Source organism: Chiroxiphia lanceolata, chromosome 2 (genome assembly GCF_009829145.1).
Source record: "Chiroxiphia lanceolata isolate bChiLan1 chromosome 2, bChiLan1.pri, whole genome shotgun sequence".
Taxonomy (NCBI): domain Eukaryota; kingdom Metazoa; phylum Chordata; class Aves; order Passeriformes; family Pipridae; genus Chiroxiphia; species Chiroxiphia lanceolata.
Window position 1 is genome coordinate 76,607,350 of NC_045638.1, and position 21,980 is coordinate 76,629,329.

Sequence of the window (21,980 nt, forward strand, 5' to 3'; positions counted from 1 at the left end):
GGGGTTGTAATTTTACAATCCGTTTGTTTTATTTTGATGTAATCACTCATTTGTTTCACGAATCACGATTATTTATATATCACAATAGCAAAGCAGGAGCCTGAAGCAGGAGTAGCTGAACATGAAGTCATGTTTAGACTTCTCACTTCTACATTCATGGCCATGTTGTCCATAAAAATTTACTGAGACAGCAGAGTATACCATACTCTCCAATGAACTTAGTCCCCAAAGTCTAACAAAGGGCACTTTTAACAATTCTGGTTGCTTTTTTCTGTTTGTTTGTTTGGGGTTTTTTTGTTAAAAAATTAAATTAAAAAGCGATCCCTGTCTGTTTAAACTCTTCTTACTTTGTTTCATATTTTCAGAGTTCACAGATACCCTTCTGACACTGGAATCCATCTGCAGCTGAGCAGCTCTGCCCTAAAGCCCCAGCCTGGCAGTGGCTTTCTGGTGTGAGGCTGCTGCAGCCTACCTGTAGCAAGGAATTCCAAGAGCTGAGCTCTTCCTGGGGGCATTTCTGGGGTTTAATTCCACCACCTGGGACATATACTGCATCATTAACAGTTGAGAGTCGTTAAAACCCCCATCAGAGTATGCAAAATATCACCAGGTTCTCCGGGTGAGTTGCCCTAAGATGTGGGTGAAGACAAACAGGCTGGGGTAAATCCGTAAGCATGGGAATTATCAGTAAAGAAGTGTGAGTTGGAACGTTAGAACAGCTGAAGGCTGCGCACGAAGCTGTGAGAAGTTAAACTTCTAGGGTTTAGAGTAACTTTGACTCCTGTAACTGGCAGATGAGCCTGAACTGCTTGCGAACCAAGCCAGCTGCGACCACTTGACCTGAGGGCAAAGTAGCCCTGCAGGGACCCGCATCGGTGCATCACGCTGGGGCTGCTGCCGGAACCCCCGCGGGAGAGCGGGAACATGAAATTGGCGTTGGCGCTACTGGAGCCGCCCTTCGCAGTTCCCACTTGCGCCCGGCGGATGGAGGAAACCGCGCGGTCGGGGCTCACTGAGGGAAAGGAAGACGAGCATCGTTTCCCCCCCCCCCGTGCAGGCAGCGGCAGAGCTCCAACCCTCCGCCCCAGAACGAGCTATGCCCCTCCCGAGGGCGGCCCCTCGGCGGGCACAAAGCCGACCTCGGGCCCTGCCAGGAGCGCTGTGTGCCGCCGTCTCTGTGCCGGTGCTCATCCTTCCCTCCGTCCCTCCCTTCCTTCCGCTGCCTCGGCAGCGCCCGCCCTCCCTGCCTCCCTCCTTGCCTGCTCCCGGCGGGCGTGGGGCCGGTGCAGCGCCGGGCCATGGAGGAGGCGGCGGCCGCGGCTGCCGGGGCACCGCCAGCCGGGGCACCGCCAGCCGGGGCATCGCCAGCCGGGGCGGAGGCGGCCGCTGCTGCTGGGGCCGAGCCCCCGCCCGGGGCCGTCGCTCCCGCCCCGCGCCGGCTGCTGGCGCTGCTCGGGGCCAAGCTCTGCACCTGGTGAGTCCCCGGCTTCCACGTGGAGCTGCGCATCGCCGGTCTCCTGAGGGAGGGAGAGAGGGAAGGAAGGAAGGAAGGAAGGAAGGGGGAAAGATCCCTTCTCCCCTCGGCGCGTTGTCCGACAGCGCGGTCGGGATGCGGAGACCGATCGGTGCCGCCGGGAGCAGCCGCGTGATGCCCGGGCCGGAACACCCACCTCGCTGCGGCCCCGGGATTACGGCCGGGCTGGGCAGAGCCTGGACCCTTCGGGTGCCCCGGCAGAGGTGGCTCGGGGGCGTTTTGGCAGCCGTCGCGCGTGCGGGGCGCTCTGATGCCCGGGCTGTTGCGGGAGCACTGCTGAGTGCAGCCTGCGGCTGCTGCTGGGCGAGAGCGCCAAGGGTCTCTTCAGCTGAGAGGGGTGTAGAATTAGCGAGTGATGTGTTTGACGTTATCAGAGTGTACTCCCATATCTATACACGTGCACTTGACTTCTTTTTTTTTTTTTTTTTTTTAATTAACTCTGGCTTAATATTTTTCTGTTTCCCTGTTTTTTCTGTATGTTTACGTGTTCTGTAATCTTCGATCAACATCGTTGTGAAGAACAGGTCACGGGTGTCAGGGAAGGTAACAAAACAAAGTAGCTGAGCTGAGGTGGGGAGTCCAGAAAGACTAATGGCCCCTTTTCCTCCTTCCTTGAATTGCTTTAGGGCGGAGACCTATTCAGGTATCTCTTGAAATACGAGCACTGGTTAAGCATGGAAAAGTTGTGGAAGAAAATCTGCCAAGCTGTGCAGGCATAGCACGTGTTCTAAGGCTGGTACTTGCAAAGCACCGCTTTTTACAAGAGCGGGAGTACCATCTAAGACTTCTAGACCTGCATCTACTTGCAGCTTCAGTTTCTATCTAGGGGGGGGAAAAGTAATCCCCAGGCTCTAGGCTTGGCCTCTAATAATTATTGCATCAGATCTACTACTTGCCAGCCAAGGATATGCTGGCTTTCCTACCAGCCTCATGCCTCCATCATAAGCTGGAGTCTGACAACTGGACTATGTGAAGGTGTGTGCTGGCCAAGCAGAGCCTTGTTCCAGGGAGCAAAGCTTGGCTTTCTCTTTTGGCTATAAAAGTTTTTCTCTTTTCATTCTTTTTGCCTGTCAGGAATGACCCAAAAGGCAAGATAGAAACTTGAGCTGTTCAGTAATCTCACCTATGGTAGTAGTTTTACCAGAGGGCTACACTAATTGAGTCTATGGATGGTACTTAAAGAAAATAAAATGCTTTCACTGAGTTTTGTAAAGTGTTGTAGGTTGTGGTTTTGTGTGTTTGTTTGGGGTTTTTTTGTTTTTTGTTTTGTTTTTTTTTGTAGTAAAAGCAGTAGAAAGTATATTTCTTGTACTTGAATTAAAGAAGTCTGTCTTTGCTGATAAATTAAATTGACCTCAGTTTCAAAGCAGAACACTGCAAAACAATAACTTGTGATGACATTAGTTCTTAAAAATATATTTGGTAGTCCTGAGCTATGTGCTAATCATGTTGCAATATGGGTTCTATCTGAACCTGCACTTTTCCTTTAACTAACTATTCCTCACACAAAAATGTGAGATTATTGACATTAAAAGGTCACTTCCCCCCTATTTAGGAAGGGTTCAGTAGTTAAAACTAAGTGTATATAGTCTCTCTATGTGTAGAGTGTTGCCATGCTTTGCCTGTTAGTGTTTAATTGATGGCATAAATAAAATTAACTTTTGAAAAGGTGTATTTATTTTAATGAAAAAAATCACATTAAAATTATAGGATTTAGTAAACTAGTAGCCGATAAAATTATTAAGTGTGGGCTTATTAGATTTTCTTTAATTTCCACAAATATAGACTCTGGTTGAATTTTAGTATCTTAGTGTATTTTTATTCTGCATTTCACATGGAGCCAAGGAAAGCCAGCCTGACTTTCTCATGATGTTGAGAGCTGCACATTGTTCAGTGTTCACTTTAGACCAAATTGTGGCAAATTTTCATGCTTCAAAACCTCCCAAAATGACTCCTAGTTTTGCTCAAAGCTAGCTAAGATATGGTGGCTGAAGGGAGGGGAGGAGTAATTACTTGGTAGCCAGCTATCAACCATTAAAAAAACAACAAACCCCCCTCTCCAACTATAAAAATAAAAGGCCTTTTCAGACCACTTACTTACCTTGCATCATCTGAGAGTCCAAAGTGATTTAGTCCATTCAAATGCATTAAAAGAAAAAAGAGGATCAAGTTATGGCATGGAAAAGTTAATAATTAATATATTTCAAAATGCGATCAATTATTAATAAGAAAATCCCCATCATCGATACTCATGTCAATACCGAAATGAATGGAAACTCGTGGCTTCGAAGCATTTTTATCAAGAGAAATTGTCTTGCAAAATTTAGGATTTAAAGTTTGTTCTCAAGTTTTACAGAGGGTCAAACGCTTTTTATTAAGATATGCTGTGAGTCCAGCGCATCATGCCAGGAGCATGGCACCATCTCTTCAATTTGAAGAAATTAGTTTTGACACTTTGGCAAATGGTGTGAGAGGAAACCACTGCTGCTTCCTGCTGAGGCTTCCAGGTCATGTTAGGGGGCAGTCAGAGCAAGAGACTGTTATACATAGCTGAGAAAGCTGCCAGGTATGTGGCATTTGGGGATTCACAGAAGACATTTTTTGAGGGTAGCCTTCCACTGTCGGTGAACAATGTCCTTATGTGTCTCTTTTGATGTTAACATTTTGAATCTCTTCAGGGAAGAAGAAAAAAACTGAATTAAAACAGACAAAAATAGAGAAGGTCATGAAGCCTGCTTGCTTTGTCAGATGCCTTTGGTACTATAGAAGTAAATGCTGTAGGACTGCTGAGACATTAACTTGACAGCAATGATTGCTTGGGTAGTAACCACAAAGCAAAACAGTTCTGGAAGATCTGGACCTGCGTCTCTTCCCATATACAGAAACTCAAGGAAATAATTCCTGAGGTACTTTAAACTGGAGAAACTTCATTATTAGAAAAGATGAGGATCAGCTTAGTGGAGCTACTCCACTGCAAGAGGGCAACCACATCTTTCTTGTTTTCAGTAAAGCAGATCAATCATTAGCAAATTTAAATGGCAGCAGATTTAACCCTCTTCCTGGAACATGGTCAGTATAATTAGACAGAATGTGTCACAATCATTTGATTAATTCACCAAATAGCACAATCAGACAATTGACCAGTATAAAAGAAATAAAATATAATAGAAGTGATGGAGCTTCAAAGTTTTTTTTTCTTGCCTGGCAACTGAACTGGGCAGCATAGCAGGGTGAGCTCATATTTACTATGCTAAGTCACCCACCTGGGGAAAACAACCAGTGTTACTCTTAGGTGGTGTGTCTGACACGTGAGTGTCCTGCCAGAAGTCATCGTGTGGAGAGATGTGAGCAGGGTATGTGCAGAGTCCCAATGGAATCCTTTCTTCCCTTGCTCAGTTACTTTGAGTAGGAACAAGTGAATCAATTGTGCGGACAGTTATACTCTCATCAGTCTTCAGAGTAAACAAATTAAATGTACAGACAGCACAGGGCTGAGCTCCTGTCACTATATATTGTGTGTATGCAGAGACTGGGGTGTGGTACAAATCTGCATAGCTCCACTGGCAGGATAAACAGCAAGCTGAAAGATAACACAGTGATACTTGCTCCTGTTTGTCTAGGAGCATCTGGAATAGTTCATTTTATATTAGATGAAAAATTAGTACTGAAAGAGCGTGGTTTGTTTGGCTTTTTTCCTAGCCGTGGGTTGGACTTAAGAGGAGTTGTAAATGCAAACATGATCTTACCCAAAATGCATTCTTAACTCCATCCTCGGTTACAGCAGAACATGTGGAATATACCTGAAAAAAATCCACAATAAGTATTAATTATAACAATTCTTATTATAAGGAGGGTGGGGGTTTTTTTAAGGTGAGAACAATCAATCAGTTGGACAACTTCCCCAGGGATGTAGTGGAGTCCCCATCACTGAAGGTTTGCAAGATGGTACTGGACAGGGTGCTAAATAGTCTGATCAAGGCTCCAAAGCTAGAATGGAATTCAGTGGAGGACAAAGGATTTGACTGAAACCCTGTCTTAATAAGAGTAGAACCTCCTATTAGGTAGAGCCTGACCAGGTGAGCTGCTTGAAGATCCTTGCAAATTATTTCAGTCTCTGTCACTGGTGGTTTGACTGGCCTCACTTCTTACATGGCTGTCCTGAGGTTAGACTGGATCTTCTGTGTATCCAAAACCCTACTTACCAGTAGATCAGAACAACACTGGTAGGGAGTAGGAAAAGAACAAGGTACCAGTCTAAAAAAATTGACATTTTCCCTGTGCAACTAGCAAATATTTTTTTAGAAACTCTGTTTAATTCTAAACTTACTGTTTTGTCTTTTATATTCACAGGCATATTTTGAAAACCATAATTCTGGGCCAGATGCTCTCTTTGTTTATCTGTGGGACTGCTGTTACAAGCCAGTATCTAGCAGAAAAATACCAAGTGAATACTCCAATGTTTCAAAGTTTCATCAACTATTGTTTGCTGCTTCTGGTTTATACAACAATGCTGGCATTTAGGACTGGTATGTGAAATATGGGATGGGAGATTCTGGTTCATCTTTTTATTTCTTTTTTTTTTTCCCCCCCTACATTTTCTTCTCAGAATTTGAGTCTACAGAACTTAATACTCATCCTAGTTTTTAAAGTTCATGCTTTTTAATAACACATGGAAATTAATTTCACAGGTTAAAAGTGCATCTAATTTGATATCATTTCGTATCTGTTTAAAGTTTTGTGCTTTTTGGTTTGAAGTCAAATGTTATATTAGGGAAAATAGGCTTTGTTGTAATGAAGCTTTGTTACCAGAGGCAATTTAGTATTCCTCCTATTCTTGTTAATTTACTCTTTAAACAACACCAGTCTTGTTGGGTTTTTTCCTCATGTGGAAGAATTTCTGTGCTTTTCACCCATTTGCATTGTCTCCTCTCAGGCTGAATTTTGATGTCATTGTATCTTTCTTAAGCAGGGGCAAATTCAAACATCTCGGTATTATTTATGCTTCTAAAAAGCAAAATTCCTTTGCAACATTTGGTTGGAAAGAAACACGTTGATTACTGCTTTCTTCTAAACAGGTGGTGATAGTCTTTGGCAAATTTTGAAACAGAGGTGGTGGAAGTATATTCTTTTGGGAGTGGCTGACGTTGAAGCCAATTACATGATTGTAAAAGCCTACCAATATACAACTCTCACAAGTGTGCAGGTAAGGACTGATCTCTCTATTTGAACTGTTGCTTTTATTGCAGTTTTGGACTAGTTTCTAAAATGAGATTCATAGGACAGACATGGAAGCTATTTAAGCCTGAAAAGAACTTTCCAGTATCTATTTTTGCTTTGCAGTACAGGGAAGAGCATCCTGTATCATGAATAACCTTTCCAGGAAGGAGAGAAAATTGGCTGGTATTGTCCTGTGCCAGCTCTTAGGCTGAACTCTAATTATTTTGATAAAAGCACTTCTAAGAGTTTGCTGACAGCCACTCATTTTTTTTTTCTCCTGACACAAAATAAAGATTTATGACCAGATAACAGTCACTCAGCGTGGGTTCTTGCTGATGAGAGCAAGGTAGATCTCTTGCCTACTCCTGGAAGCTCTGGGAGGCATTGTGAGATGTAACCCCACATATGAGGACATACTGATAATTAGCTGGTGTTACTTACCTTGCAGTGATGTAACCCCACATATGAGGACATACTGATAATTAGCTGGTGTTACTTACCTTGCAGTGAGGGACCAGCCCTGTGGCTTTTGGATGTGGCACTTCAGGGCCCTCTCTGGAAGAGGCAGAAGGGAGGTCAGCATGCCAGACTCTTAAAGTAATAGTAGACAGCCTCTGAAACGGTAGTACTTGATGCTGCATTACTGCACTAGGATAAATCTTGTTTTCTGAAATAGCTCTACAAACCGAAGGGTTAAGGCTGGGGTTTCTCTGTCACCCTATACAAAAACTGCTGGAAGAGTCAGTGCTTTCCTCCTGCCTCCAACTGCATGCTCCTGAGCTCAAGTGGCCAGATATCTTGAGCAGACTGGTCAGGGTACTGAGCAAAGTGGGACTAAACCCCACCTTTGGCTGGACCGATTAGTGAGCTATGTCAGACCCAACTTAGGCTTCAGGGCTGCTGTGGGAACAAGGGAGGCGATGGTGCACAAGCAAGGAGGGATTGTGTCCAGGTCGTACCAGTTCATGCCTGCTGTTACCTGTGGTGGGGATCTGTGGCTGGGGTCATGGCCTGAATAAAAAAACAGTGTGAAGCGTAGATTTGGCTGTTAGTTGGAAACGAGTGTTTAGGTGGAAACGAGTGTTTTACAGAGCCAAAGTAACGGGTTAATATTTAAAAGAATTACCTGTAAAGCAATAAACTCCTGCGGTCTGGGCTCCCTGTAGAGAAGTGCAGTAACTTCTCTTTGCACTCCTAAAGACCAGTGGTGCCTGTTGGGTTGTTATTGTCACATTTCCACTTCATACTTAGGTGGTATGACTCATTAGGCCCTTAATTTCCTGACAAATAATGCCAAAGAAATCAAAGCTTTAAGAGCAATGTGTTTCAGTCTCAAGATCAAGTTAAGCTGATAATTGAAACACTGTTTGATCATATACTTTACAGCTGAAAAAGCCAGGACTTTGATCCAAGTTCTCAGAAGTAATAAAGCTATTCCCATGATTTCTTTCATAGAAATTAAGAAAGAATAGATATAATAGGTTTTCCTGTCCAATTGCCAAACTCAAGCGTTTTCTGAGCCTTTTTTTCCTTTCGATTGCCTTCAGACTGATGCTGCTTTGTGCCAGTTTAGTAATTTCAATTTTGTTATAATTGCCTGTTGCCATGAGGTTTCTTGCACATTCTCTAAAGTAACCAGTTTCTCACCACTCTCAGAAATGAGATACAGGAGGAGGGGGGGGAAAAAAAAAAGGAAAACCTGTGATTTGCTTTAGTGCAAGGCATTCTGTCATTAGCAAGCACTTCTGCAGCTACATCAGAACCTGTGGTTCAGAGCACCCAGTCTGATGGCCTGTCTGCAGTACTGGCTATGAGTGGATGCCCAGGGAGCATAAAGCAGCACAGGGGTATATGGCACCTTCTGAAATACAGGGACTGTAGGGAAATACAGGTAAATACACTGTTAAAATGCTGGCTGACTGGAGCTTCAGCTCGGCACTATGAAACATAACTTCTAAGATAAGTTTTCTCAGCTCAGCAAGGAACTTCCACGTATTTTCTCACACATGCACACAAAAGCAGAACTGATTTCCCTTTATTTATGAAATACCAGCATTTCACAGAAGGGGGTTGGGAGATTTTTTAGGAGATAACAATGGGATGGCAACTCTCATTTCTCTGTAAATAAAGAAAAAGACTTTGGTCCACAACTGAACTCCTTCTGTTTGGTTGTGGCTGAGGCAGTGCCAGGAGAGTTCTTGCTGCTGGTGTCCTGTCTTGTGGCAGGACTTGACTGTGCTGCTGTTTGACCACATATTAGGGCGTGAAGCTGAGTCAGAGTAGCTTTAGGTTGAAAATTAGGAAAAGGTTCTTCACCCAGGCTCCCCAGGGAAGTGGTCACAGCACCAAGCCTGACAGAGTTCAAGAAGTGTTTGGATGTTACTCTCAGGCACGTATTGTGATTCTTGGGGCTGTTCTGTGCAGGGCCAGGATTTGGACTTGATAATCCTTGTGGGTCCCTTCCAACTCAGCGTATTCTATGATTATATGATTTTATAGCAAAACACAAGCTGCGTAGCTGTGGTTTCATGTTTTTAACGTGTTATTTCGCACATTTAGCATTTGCTCCGTGGATAATTTGAGTGGAAGTGTTTTTCAGGCAACTATTGACAGAATATCAGCTGATGGAAGAGGAGAAAATGCAGGATGAGCTCCTGGGGCTCAGCTGGAGGCTGCCCTGAGGGAGCCTTGTGGGGAAGCAAGCAGGATGATCAGTTAAGCTTTCTTGCTTACAAAGCTGTCTGGGGCTGGCAATTATAAGCAAACCAATGACCTCCAACAGTCTATGATAATTTATTAACCATGTATTAAAATGTCTTTTAATAATTTACTCACCCTGTCTTTAAAACCTCCTATAAACAGTTGGCCAAAGCGTGGCTTGAGTAAAAACATTTGTAAATCAAATCACCAGGTTATCTTTTTTTTTTCCAGTTGTGAAAATACAGGCTGGAATTGAATAATGAACATTTGACGAGGTTCTACTGGCAATAGTAGTCAGTACCACAGTACTGCTGTAAATATAATAAAACCTGAATAAATAAACTTTATTCTTTTAATTAGTTCCACTGACACAATTCATTGTGATGTTACATCTGCTTTGCACCTCTTTGATCTTGGTCCTGTACAGAAGAGCTCTGTAATGTCCTAGATGAAGGGAAGGCAAGATCCAGTAGTTATAAATCTGATTTCATCTGTCTGTAATTGAGGGTAATTGTCTCCTGAAATAGATTACCAAGATGTGTTCTTCATCATTTGGTGCCTGTGTGTCCTGGCTGCAAGTCCTCTAATCAGGATGCTGTAGCTGTAGAGTATGTTCTTGGTCTGGACGCAACAATCCCCCATCTGGCATAACTGAAAGACTTCTAGCTCATTATGTACTACTCCCTTACATCCTCATTAAGAACTTCTTTTTTAAAGGGTTTTTCTTCCACTCCTTCTGTTTGGGTTGAAAAGCTGCTTGGAGGTTGTAAGGCTGTGTGCTAACATTTCAATTAATGGGGACATGAATGCTTACTTATTAGTAGAAGAGGTGTCTACTACTAGGGTGGTAAAAATTTTACTTTCTTATGTTCATAATATTTCTTGTTGTTTGATACTAGTTAAAACAGTCAGATTTGAAGGAAATGTTAGAAGATTTTTCTTGAGTCTAGACTAAAGGTAAGATAGAGAACAAGACTTGTGACAAGATAGTCACAGCATGATACTTTTCCATAGTATGAAGTTGTATTGAAATACTTAGTATTACATATTGGGACTTGGGTAGTTGTAATGTCTCATAATACAGCCTAGGCAGGTACTTCTGCACTTCACAAATAGACTTTAAAACAAGCTGGAGACAATCCAAGGAGTGAAGACAAATAGATGGAAATATTAGAGGCACTGTGAGGATTTAATCTGTAATAGCTTCCCTTAATGCTATGCTTGTAAGACTTTACTATGTGTAGTTATGAACAAGTAAAACCAGACATATCATCAAAATGTTAACAAATTTGGTTAAAGCCCTTAGGGATAATGGGTGAACTACTGGAAGCCAGCACGGAAGTCAGCACAGAAGTTGACTGCAGTGGTATGCTTAGGCAAGCAGAGGCTGGCAATGAACATTAAGGACTAAGGGCTCTTATCTTGATTGCAGTGATTATGCCACAGTCCTGTTCACGTGGACCTTATACTTTATTGGGACTTCAAGAGGCCAAGTTTTAAGGGCTTACATTTGAGAGTCTTTTGTGAGCAATCTTTGGAAAGTTGACTATATGCTCTGCTGAAGGCTGTTCCCTTATGTAGCTTCATGGCACTCTACTGAGGCAGGTTAGAAAAAAGATGTTTTCTTTCCTCCAGACAAATTCAGAAGCAAAATCTATTTAATTGAATAAAATATTAAAGCAATTATGATTAGCTCAGTGATCATGGTTTTATTTGGTTTTTCTAGAACATATATCTGCAGAGGGACCTGGACAGGCTGGAGAGTTGGCCAAGTGCCGGGTCCTCCACTTTGGCCACAAAACCCCCCTGCAGCGCTACAGGCTGGGCACAGAGTGGCTGGAGAGCAGCCAGGCAGAAAGGGACCTGGGAGTTTGGATTGACAGGGAGCTGAACATGAGTCAGCAGTGTGCCCAGGTGGCCAAGAAGGCCAACGGCATCCTGGCCTGGATCAGGAACAGTGTGGCCAGCAGGACCAGGGAAGTGATTCTTCCCCTGTACTCAGCGCTGGTGAGGCCACACCTGGAGTACTGTGTCCAGTTCTGGGCCCCTCAGTTCAGGAAGGATATTGAGGTGCTGGAGCAGGTCCAGAGAAGAGCAACGAGGCTGGTGAAGGGACTCGAGCACAAGTCCTGTGAGGAGAGGCTGAGGGAACTGGAGTTGTTTAGCCTGGAGAAGAGGAGGCTCAGGGGAGACCTCATCACTCTCTACAACTCCCTGAAAGGAGGTTGTATCTAGGTGGGAGTTGGTCTCTTCTCCCAGGCAGCCAGCAGTAAGACAAGAGGGCATGGTCTTAAGCTGTGCCGGGGGAGGTTTAGGTTGGATATTAGGAAGAAATTCTTTACAGAGAGGGTAATCAGGCATGGGAATGGGCTGCCCAGGGAAGTGGTGGATTCTCTGTCCCTGGAGGTTTTTAAGATGAGACTGGATGTGGCACTTAGTGCCATAGTCTGATAACCACGGCAGTAGTGGATCAAGGGTTGGACTTGATGATCTTGGAGATCCCTTCCAACCCAACTGATTCTATGATTATGCCCATCTTATGCTGCAGTGCACAGCTAACTCTTGATGCTTTCTGTACTGAAGGAAGAAAGGTGGAAGATCCTTGGAAGTGTTCAAGGCTGGGTTGGACAGGGCTTTGAGCAGCCTGGTTGAGTGGGAGGTGTCTCTGCTCATGACAGGGAGGTTGGAACTAGATGAACTTTAAGGTCCCTTCCAACCCAAACTGTTCTGTGATTCTATGGGTGGGTCTAACAGCAAGGGAAAGATACATAGGAACACGTTCAGAGGGGATAATAAAGAAAGGAAAGAGAAGTCAGTGTCACTGCTTGTCATGAAGCACGGACGTCCTTGAACCAAAGATGTTCAATCTGCTTGGGGTAGTGTCTGCAAATGCATCTGAGTGCTCCAAAACTCCAGGTGCCTTGTGCATCTCTGCTGCTGGGGCATTGGCGAATTAGAGTGGGTTACCTGCTTCTGACTAATTGAGAGTCAACTCTGACAGAGCGATGAAAATGCACTGGTGACTCGTATGTGTTTTTGTGGGAAGCTGGGAGATTGGGAAGGTGACTTAAGGAGAGCTGGTTTTGCTACGTATCTTATTTCTACCGATTTTGCACATGGTTTCCAGCACATGTACCAGGTTTGTTTTTTAGTATGATCCAGTTGAGCTGTAGGGTCAGATTCTTGTCCTAGTCGCTTCACTGTAAAATTAGATTACTTGTATCCATCAATAGTTCCAGACTTTTACTTTGTGTACATGGAGCTGTGGGGAGCAATGCTCTCTCAGAGCGACATCCTAGAATTCATTTGTGAAGCTGTGAAGTTTTATTGGATCCATCATTAGAGGGGTTTCTAAGTCAGCACTTTCCTACCACGAGAGAGTGGACCCCTGCTCCAGCTCGTTCATCACTTGCAAAATGCTTCTAATGGTAAAATGTAGGTCTCACCCCTCTCTTAAACACATCCACTGAGGTTGCTTTGCAGGTTTCATTAGCAACTGATGAAAAATAAGATCCTATACATTTGCTTTCAGGAGGTTGCAGTCCAGATTTGGGATGCATTTCTAACTCAGACAATTTTTCTGTGCACACAGCTGCTGGACTGTTTCGGGATTCCTGTGCTGATGGCTTTGTCATGGTTCATTCTCCGAGCAAGATACAGGCTGATACATTTTCTTGGTGTTGCCGTCTGTTTGCTTGGTGTAGGAACAATGGTGGGTGCAGACATTTTGTCAGGGAGGCAGGACAGTGAAGGTAAGGAGTCCTTTATTGCGGGGAGGGGGGGAAGACTGGAGAGATGGTTCCTGTGGTGGGCTAACTTGTAAAGAAAAAGAAGCAGATGCAGGGGGCGCGGATATAGTTCTGTTTTAAAAGAGGAGAACATGCTGCCGTTTGTACTTCTTGTCCAAGAAGAGGAGACGGTGATTTTATGGGGAGCTGTGGAATTTCTTTGCTTTCGTGTTTGGATTATTTCTCCCACCTTAAAAGAGAAACACTTTTGTTAAGCTCAAATTGTGCTCCTATTCATTACACGTGACAGAAGTCTCATTCTTGAAAGCTTGTTAACTTTGACTATCATGTGAGATGGTTTAATAGAAGAAGTTACCTCTCCCTGCAAACCTTGTCTTGCTTACGGAAGATCAGCCTGCTGGTACCCAGTCTTTTCTGATTTGCAGTTTTCTTTAAGTACAAATACCAAATAAAAAGTTGCTCAAAGCAGCTGACTTCTCTGAGTTATCTTTGTCAGACCCAACAGAAGTGGTTCATGTATCCCCAAGGCCCATAGGCCGCAGTCTGGAAAGCAGGGGCTTACTATGGGAGAGCAAGAGGAGATGGGGCAAGATGCTGGGATTCCTGGGGCCTCTGGGAGGAAGGCTGGGCTCTGGGGACCAGCATTCAGCTGGGTTGCACTGCAGATAAGGGCAAGTCTTGTCTTCTCTGTGACAGATGCCCAAATCAACCCATATTGTAGTCATCTTGTTTTGAATAAGAATCTTGGATTTTCAGACAGAGGGTATGGGACAAGGTAAATTTCAGGGCATTGTCTTCATCAGGCAGCGTAGAGATAAGCCTGTGTGGCATAATTCTGGGGCCTTAGTAGGTAAGACACAGAACAAACTGAAGTTTAGCTTTACTGCCATGTGGTACAAGCATCTTGGTCCCGAGGGAGAAAAATCTTTCCCTGAGAGTTTAGGATAGTTATGCTTTATTTGCTGACTTGAGGATCCTTACTATTGCTTACCCTCATATTTTAGACATATTTTCTTAGTGATTGCTGACTGGCTTAGGGAAGGAAATTTTAAATTCAAGGATTTAAAAAACAGGAATCCTCTTGCTATTTGACTGTTTTAGTGGCATTTACTTGACAAGTGATTGTAGCACAGGGAGTCCCATTTGCTCAGTATGAATACACTGCAGCAGGACACATGGTACCACCCATGTACAGTGCCCACTTAAAACCTGTGGGAAACCTGAAACTGACTCTGGGTCCCACCAAAATCGATATATTGATTCTAGCAAGACTTGAATTAGGCCTTACTGCAAAAGTGGGGACAATATTCATGTAAGGCAGACAGCATTTCTAACCAGGAATTTTCTCAACTCCCTGCAGTGCCCAAGGTCAGCAGAAGTAGAATACGACCAGATGATACAGCGTCTTGGTCAGGATGAGATGTAAATGCTGGGTTTAGCTCATTTCTTATTCCAGACTGTGCAGGGTAAGGTGATCAGGCAGCAGAGTCCATGCTCAGACACTCCTCTTCCCGCACAGGAGGCGTTTCCTTTCCCCTTACCCTGGAATGCACTAGAAAGGTAGAGATGTTAGAGATAAATTTGCTTGTCTTTTTAAGGAAAGTTAAAAAGTGTTTGCAGCCTTACCCTTAATTGTGGATTAATATTTCTGTACAGGTAGTGACGTGGTGATTGGAGATGTCTTAGTGCTTCTTGGTGCTTCTTTGTATGCCATTTCTAATGTGAGTGAGGAATACATTGTGAAAAATCTGAGCAGAGTGGAGTTTCTAGGAATGGTGGGCTTGTTTGGGACTATTGTCAGCGGTCTACAGCTGTAAGGATCTAATATTTATTTTGAAACTAATTAAGAATATTCTACAGATGATTGCTTGTCTACCATGAAATGCTGTTATTAATTAATTCTTTGTTACATCTGCATTTGGTCTATATGGGAGTCCTTCCACTTGAATTATGTTGCTGATCAGCATCCATTTTATATCCTCTTTATTTGCACTACTCTTATTACAGCAATTCTAAAACTGAACTCCTGCAATTAAACACATACGATACTTGGCTGTATTTTTGATTTTGTTATGTTCATGAGGACACTCAGTATGCTGAGGACTATTGTCAGGAATGTATTTCTTGATGTGTTTTCTCTGTGGAAAATTTTAGGAGATAATTGTTAGGAGATCTTCCATATTAAAGTCAAGTTTAAAATGAAGCCTTGTATAGTCTTACAAATAACCACATCAGAGTAACAGACCACATGCACTTAAGTCTATCTAATGAATTTTATGTTTCATTTCTCATCATTATAGTTAATAATTTCTCCAAATGGTATATCAAATAAAACTAAATCTTCAAGGGATTAAAAAGCCTGTGAAAAAGGCATAAGAATTAAATAACAGTGCTCTTTCAGGCACTTTAATTTTCAAGTATTTTTTTCATGCCTGTTAGATGTTTGAGTTAGTGTAATTCAATAAAATTTCAAACAAAAAATTAAGGGATTATAAATCAAAATTCTTCTTATATCTTTTGGTAATTAAATTCTCTACTTGAAAATTATTTTTTTTCCCTTTTTTACTGCATTATATCTTTTCTCTAATTCTAGAGCCATTGTGGAACATAGGGAGATAACGAGAATTCAGTGGAACTGGAAAGTTGGTATGTGTATGGAAAAATGATGTGAATGTCAAAGAACACTGGAAAATTAGATTTAGACTTTGAATGCTGGGATTTGCCTTTTCTTTCTCGGAATATTAAGCAGCATTAATATTATATTTCACAAATGTATTTTCTGCAAACTTTGCAGCTTAGCAAGGAGATAAGATTTGCTGGATTGAACATTAAAGCAGGTTTTGCATTTTACATATAACATGAAATATTTTTTTTAAATAAATTGAAATAATTAAAAATTAAACCTGTTTCATTACTGATGTGTTTGGTGTTGGAACATTGCAAGAACATTTTTCTGTTTTCCTTTCTAAATAAAATGCTGGAAAAATTGATTTTGTGACTACGTTTTGACCTTAACAGAACTAAATGTTATCAAGAAATATGGCTCTAAATTTCTTCAGTCAGCTCTTAATGTTATCTAGAAAGGAATGAGAACTTTCTTGTACAGATACAGTAATTCTTGCAATACATGATAATCTTGGAAAAGAAGTATTTTTTCTATGTTTTTCTTACGTGTATGTTCCCATATCTTTCAGGAGACCTTATCCTAAAAGATAAATATGCATGTTTTTAAAGCATCTGAAAACAATCAGTGTTCTTTAAAATCATTGTTCTGTGCCTGAGGAGTAACTTGTCATCTTGTTTTACAGCATTGTTGTTCACAGTCTTTGCCCTGTGCATGTTTGGGCTGTATAGCTTCATGCCAGTTGTCATTAAAGTTACCAGCGCAACCTCAGTCAACCTGGGTATTCTGACTGCAGATCTCTACAGTCTGTTCTTTGGGCTTTTCCTTTTCTATTATAAGGTAAGTACATTCATTCCTTCACTTTCACGTTCTTTCAGTTATGTTTCTACTTCAAAATCATAAATAAAGCATAATGTTCTTAAAAGCCCCTGAACAGTCGTTTGCATCTGTACAGTTCTACAGATTGTATTGTTCGTTGTTGGCAGATGTGAATCAGGAGTTTTGCTTAGTTAATGACATAGCATTGCACCAATTAGGCAGAGGGTGGTTTTCAAACTGTTTCACACTTGAAGGAATAAGTTAATGTTAAGAGATAATAAATAATCTCGTGAGGTGTTCAAATGGTAGCATTCTTGCTGAAAGCCCAGTGTGGAACTGTATGTTAGTTCTGGTTCATCACTCCCAAGTGTCCAAAGAGAGGGTTTGAATCTCCCTGTCCTGGCAGGCATTTAGTGTCTAAAAGAGGACGAGTTTGATTTCCAGAAATTAATATTTTCGTTTAGAAATTTAATCAGTTCATTACCAACATCTTGGGTTAACAGTCAAGCTCTCTCAGTGCTACTGCTAAGGGGAGACTAAAGGAACTGAAAAAAATATGGATAAATATATTATGCTACATGCTCTCCAAAAGGCCTTTACTTTTATTGTGCTCTAAAACATTTTTGGCAGTGTCTACTCTAGCTAAATGACAGTGCTAAAAGGATTTCATTCCACCCTGCACTTTTCATCCAGAATCATTTGTGAGAACCTACCTTGTTAAAGCAATTGGAGTAATTGAGTCAGTCACTCAGTGACTGGAAGGGCTTAGAGAGAAGCTTGTGAGCTTTGATGAAGAACTTAATTTGTGTTATTCCATGTGGTTGCTTTCTCTTCAGCCAAAAGTTTTTAGGTCAAATTTCTTTCTGAAAATGAAGGCAGCGCAGAGGTCTGGTAATGGTAGGGTCTGACAACAGCTAGATTTTCCTTTTCAAGAGTCTCTTACCTCAGCTTTCCTTCCTCTTTTGGGTTCCAAAATTGCTCCAAGCTACAATTAAAATGAATGCAGAAAGCAAACCATGCACACATTCCAACAAATCCTTTCTAAGTCACTTCCAAACGTATTTTGGCAACCAGATAGCTTAACTTGAGAAGTGGTTATAAATTTATATTCATAATAGTGAAGAGCTTTGGAAGGGATATATTAAACTTTTATTCTTTTGGATTTTTGGCTTATTTTGGGGAGATTTTTCTGGGATCATACCATCTCATAATTGCTAATAGCAGATTATTCTGGTGGCTAAAACAAAAAATGAATTAGAGGAGACTTTGGGATTGTATTCAGAGAATTTCAGATATTTTTTGAAATAGGAACTTGAATCTGTGGTTAGAAACAAAGAAGTAGCAAAAAGGGGAGCAATAATAGTGCTGCATTCCTAGTAATTAGAGGATTTGAGGTAACTTGGGCAACGTGAACTGAGAAAGGTCACTTTTGACATGCCTTTTAACATAATACTCAGCAGCAGAAAAGCGTATTGCCAAGTTAAACCATATACCTTCTTTACCTATGGGGCAAACAAACCAGGCAGGACACTTGCTGGATTAAAAAACATCCTGAACACAGGAATCTACAAATAAAAATACAAGGAATCACTCTGTATTCCCTGTTACCAGATGGTATTTCACAGCAAGCTGCTGAGGGGTTGGCTGGGCTGCCAAGTGGAGCAAGCCACAGAGAGCTCTGAACTGCTGTGGTCTGAGCCTGCTCTGAAACAGAAGCAGCACAGACAGCGGCTACAGCAGAGACCAGGACCAGGAATTGATGAGGTTCTGATTTGATCACAATGCTTTGCTAATGCACTTGACTTTTCAGCCTCAGTTTAAAGTGAAATGTGAATTTTGCATGCCTGTTTTGAACTTTTTTGTCTTTCACTCCATAATGAATCTTTGCTGTGCTTCTTAAAGAGCTGATTATATAAATACCTGTAATCCCTCAAGAAATATTAAAAAAGGTCTCTAAATGCTTTTGTTGTATAAACTCCTATGGAATGGAGTATACTGCACAAGCAGACACTAGATGGAGTTACAGTTCTCCACTAACATTTGAAGTAGTCTTTAGGCTTGACTGTGAGAATGGGGATATAAGCTGCACAAAGTATGACTGAAATCAATGTCAGAAACAATGAAGTTGTTGTGATATTTGAAATCAAAATTAAAAAAAGAAAAAGAAAAATCCCAAGAAAAGAACACAGAGCTCTCCTCAAAAACAAAAGGAAAAAAAAGAGTATAGGCCTGTTGGAGCAGCGTGGGTAAGGTTCACCTGTGTCAGTAGCTGCAAAAACATAAGCAGGCCTTGAATAATCAGCTACACTGCAACAGCTTTGGCACCCTGACTTGGTGACTATCCATTCGTGGAGGAATTAAATCAGTAGGATCAGAGACACCTTCAGCCTTGTGTGTGCTAAACTGCGAGAGGGGCCTGCAGCTCCTATGGTGTTGCCTGCCAGCCACAGGTCCTTGCATACAGGCATATGTCCACTCAGGGCCTTAAGTTGGAGAATTTGTGCAGGTGAATTGATACAGACCCAAGCTCTGCCTATTTTATGGGAATGGGTCAGTCAGGGGTAGGATCACGGGTGATGCTGCTGCCTTCACTGGAGTATGTTCAGAGCTTGGTGCTTCCTCCTGTGCAGAGTGAACACATGAGTCCAAGCATCTCCAGGCAGACATCCAGCAAGGTGAGGAAAGAAGGCATTTAGCACAAGGCCACTGTGTTTCAGTCTGCTTTTCCTTTTGTGTGTTGTCATGCAAGGGTTTCCATGCCAAGTGACTGCCAGCTAGGAACTGCAATGCCTTAATTGTAGATGCCTCAGTCTTTTTTGGACCCGAGTCCATTGTCTGGGTACTACAATTCATTTCATCCAGCTCTGCTACTTGATAGACTAGAATGTATTTTTCAGGCATGTCTAAGGAAGCTAAGGAGGTTAGGGAATATTGACAGTGGGATGTAGGATACTCTATGTCCTTCCTCCTACTGTTTAATAAGTGTGGTTTGACAAAGGCAATATGGACAGTTTTAACAAATCTGATGAAGAAGTATTCCTGGCTGTGGATAACTTTACACCTTGTATTATAGAACCTGGTGTTATGAAGTAAGCATTTATTTTTGTCAAGGTGGATGAATTTTGGCAATTATTGAAATTTTAAAGGGCAAGTGAACAATAGTGAATCAAATGCCTGGTGTACCTCAGCAGTTCATACTCTTATCAGTCTCAACCGGTTAAGAAATCAGTCTTAACCAAGTACGAATGCCAATCTTGAGGACTTGCTGGGTGTAGGGAGCAAACTGGTTCTGGTCCAGTAATAAAGCCTGGAGATGGTTAAGAGATCCATGCAGAGAACCAGCTGTTCTGGTGACTTTCAGTAAGATGGAGAGATTAATCTCTTGCCAGGAACTGAAATATTTGGCTGTGCTGGATCAAAATTCTCTTAGGGATAGAGTGTTTCTGCATTTGTATGCATAAACAAGTGTCCTTCAGTATGACCATATTTACAGCCATTTATTCTCTCTGTTAAGATTCTTGTATGTAGACCTGAGGAAACTCCCTATCCAACAATGTTGAGGATGAGATGCAGAGAAAACCAGCCAGCAGGCTTAAGTCTTTAAGTAAATGGAGCTGTTGAATTTTGATTTTCAGACCTGAATCCAGGTCATGGTGATAATCCTCATTAAAATAATTTTTAAAAGGAAGGGTAGCTTTTCACGTTCTTAAAATAAGGCAGCATTGACTTGTTTTTACAATCAGGCAAGACTTAATGCATCTCTTTCTTTCCTCTGCCAGTTTTCAGGTCTTTATATCCTGTCCTTCGTTATCATCATGGTGGGCTTCATCTTGTATTGCTCCACTCCAACTCTGACAGCAGAACCCACCACCTTACCACAGCCTAACAGCACTGGCTTGGACAATGCTGCACTAAAGCTCGACGAGAGTGAAAGTGAAACTCCAGCCATAACTGTGCAGTTCACAAGAGAAGAAGCTGTGGTGGTCAGGACTGATTAAAGAATGGCAGCATTTCAATCAGAGCTTCTTTTTAAATCGCCAAATTTCCCTCAAATATTAATCCAGAGGGTTGTCCTACTGCCAAAGCATGTGTCATGCTGCGCTAGTTTTAATGCACTGGATAGACTTTTAAGGCCAGATCCTCAATCAGTGAAATTATTGATTTGCCCTTGCACAAAATCTGGCCCTTAGAAGAAGACAGATTAGTATTTATGTGGAGTCTCTGGAAAGTTAGAGACTCTTATTTTTAAATGCTTAATTAACTTAACGATAAATGCTTGGGGAAAAAACTAAGCCAAAGCAAGCTCTCAGGTCACTAAGTGGAGCAAATATGTTTTATATTGCATTAGGGACCTAAATCTACATGATGCTTTCAGAGGGCTTCATGGTTTCCTCTTCTTGGTGCTGAATACCCTCAGATAGCATCTTGCAAAAGCCGTTCAGCTTCTCACAGGACCTAGTTCTGCAAGCCATATTACATGCATACACCTTCCACATGCTGGTGAACTTAATTCCTCTACGGGAGGATTTGCTTCCAATGTTCTGCCCAAATGTTCATCTCTTGATATTGCTGCACTCCCTCTCTCAGCTGAGTTGGCTATGTGTATTTTATTTTGAATTTTGCTAGTAATAGAAGTTTGAATATGTGTTTTTATAGTGCCTTCTATTTCTCTCTCAGTGGCCTTTTGTTTGCTGCATTCCCACTAGGTGGGGGAAGCAAAACCAGGCCCTTGCTCTGTTCAGTAAGAACTGAATGTGGGTTTCTTTTTTTCTTCAAAAAATTTTGAACTGAAGTTCACTTCTCAGTGAATTTCTCCATGAAACGAGACACATTTCTACTGGAAGAGTTGAATAGAATTGACATTTCTTGAAAAAATCAAATCATCTTAGCCAACTCTCATTGCAACAATAATGACATAATATCCAAAAGGTTAAGTGCTTTCAGTAGATATGCTGGCAGTTTTCCTCCTCCTCTTCATATTTACAATAAATGATTAAAAAATACAAGACTGTAGTTTTAACATCAGTAAAACCATACTGGGGTTTTATTTTACTTTATATTTTGTATAAGCCTTCGGAGTTCTGGTGTATAAAGTGAAAAAAGAATAAAGTATTCAGCAGCTGAAGAGTTGGTCTTGGTTTGCTTATTTTTTAAGCTAGAATTTCTTTATTGCTCAAAATTATATTAATTAATTTTGCCAACCAAATAATTCTTCTAATGGCTGAGCTTTGCTCTAGAAGGAAATACGACATTTTCTAAAGATATTGGTGATCAAACAACAGACTGGGTTTGTTTAGTTCTGGTGTAGCTTATTCAAACAAAATAATTCAGGAAAAAT

At 41.8% G+C, this 21,980-nt stretch overlaps 1 protein-coding gene across 1 annotated transcript; it reads left to right on the top strand.

Annotated features, from left to right (window-relative positions):
- The first annotated feature begins 674 nt into the window (after positions 1 to 674).
- SLC35F2 (solute carrier family 35 member F2) lies at positions 675 to 21,765 on the top strand. The gene is made up of 9 exons (XM_032679257.1): positions 675 to 697; positions 1,058 to 1,474; positions 5,885 to 6,060; positions 6,610 to 6,737; positions 13,044 to 13,203; positions 14,857 to 15,013; positions 15,794 to 15,846; positions 16,509 to 16,663; positions 20,422 to 21,765. Exons 1-9 carry the CDS (start codon positions 675 to 677, stop codon positions 20,638 to 20,640), a joined length of 1,488 nt encoding a protein of 495 aa, XP_032535148.1. The 3' UTR covers positions 20,641 to 21,765.
- The last annotated feature ends 215 nt before the right edge of the window (positions 21,766 to 21,980 follow it).

Bases quoted from the DNA above. Each gene is read 5' to 3' on its own strand.
- SLC35F2 (XM_032679257.1), top strand. From the start codon at position 675: ATGGGAATTATCAGTAAAGAAGT. The intron at 6,738-13,043 runs GTAAGGACTGAT...CTGTGCACACAG, and splicing joins CAACTCTCACAAGTGTGCAG to CTGCTGGACTGTTTCGGGAT. The intron at 13,204-14,856 runs GTAAGGAGTCCT...ATTTCTGTACAG, and splicing joins AGGGAGGCAGGACAGTGAAG to GTAGTGACGTGGTGATTGGA.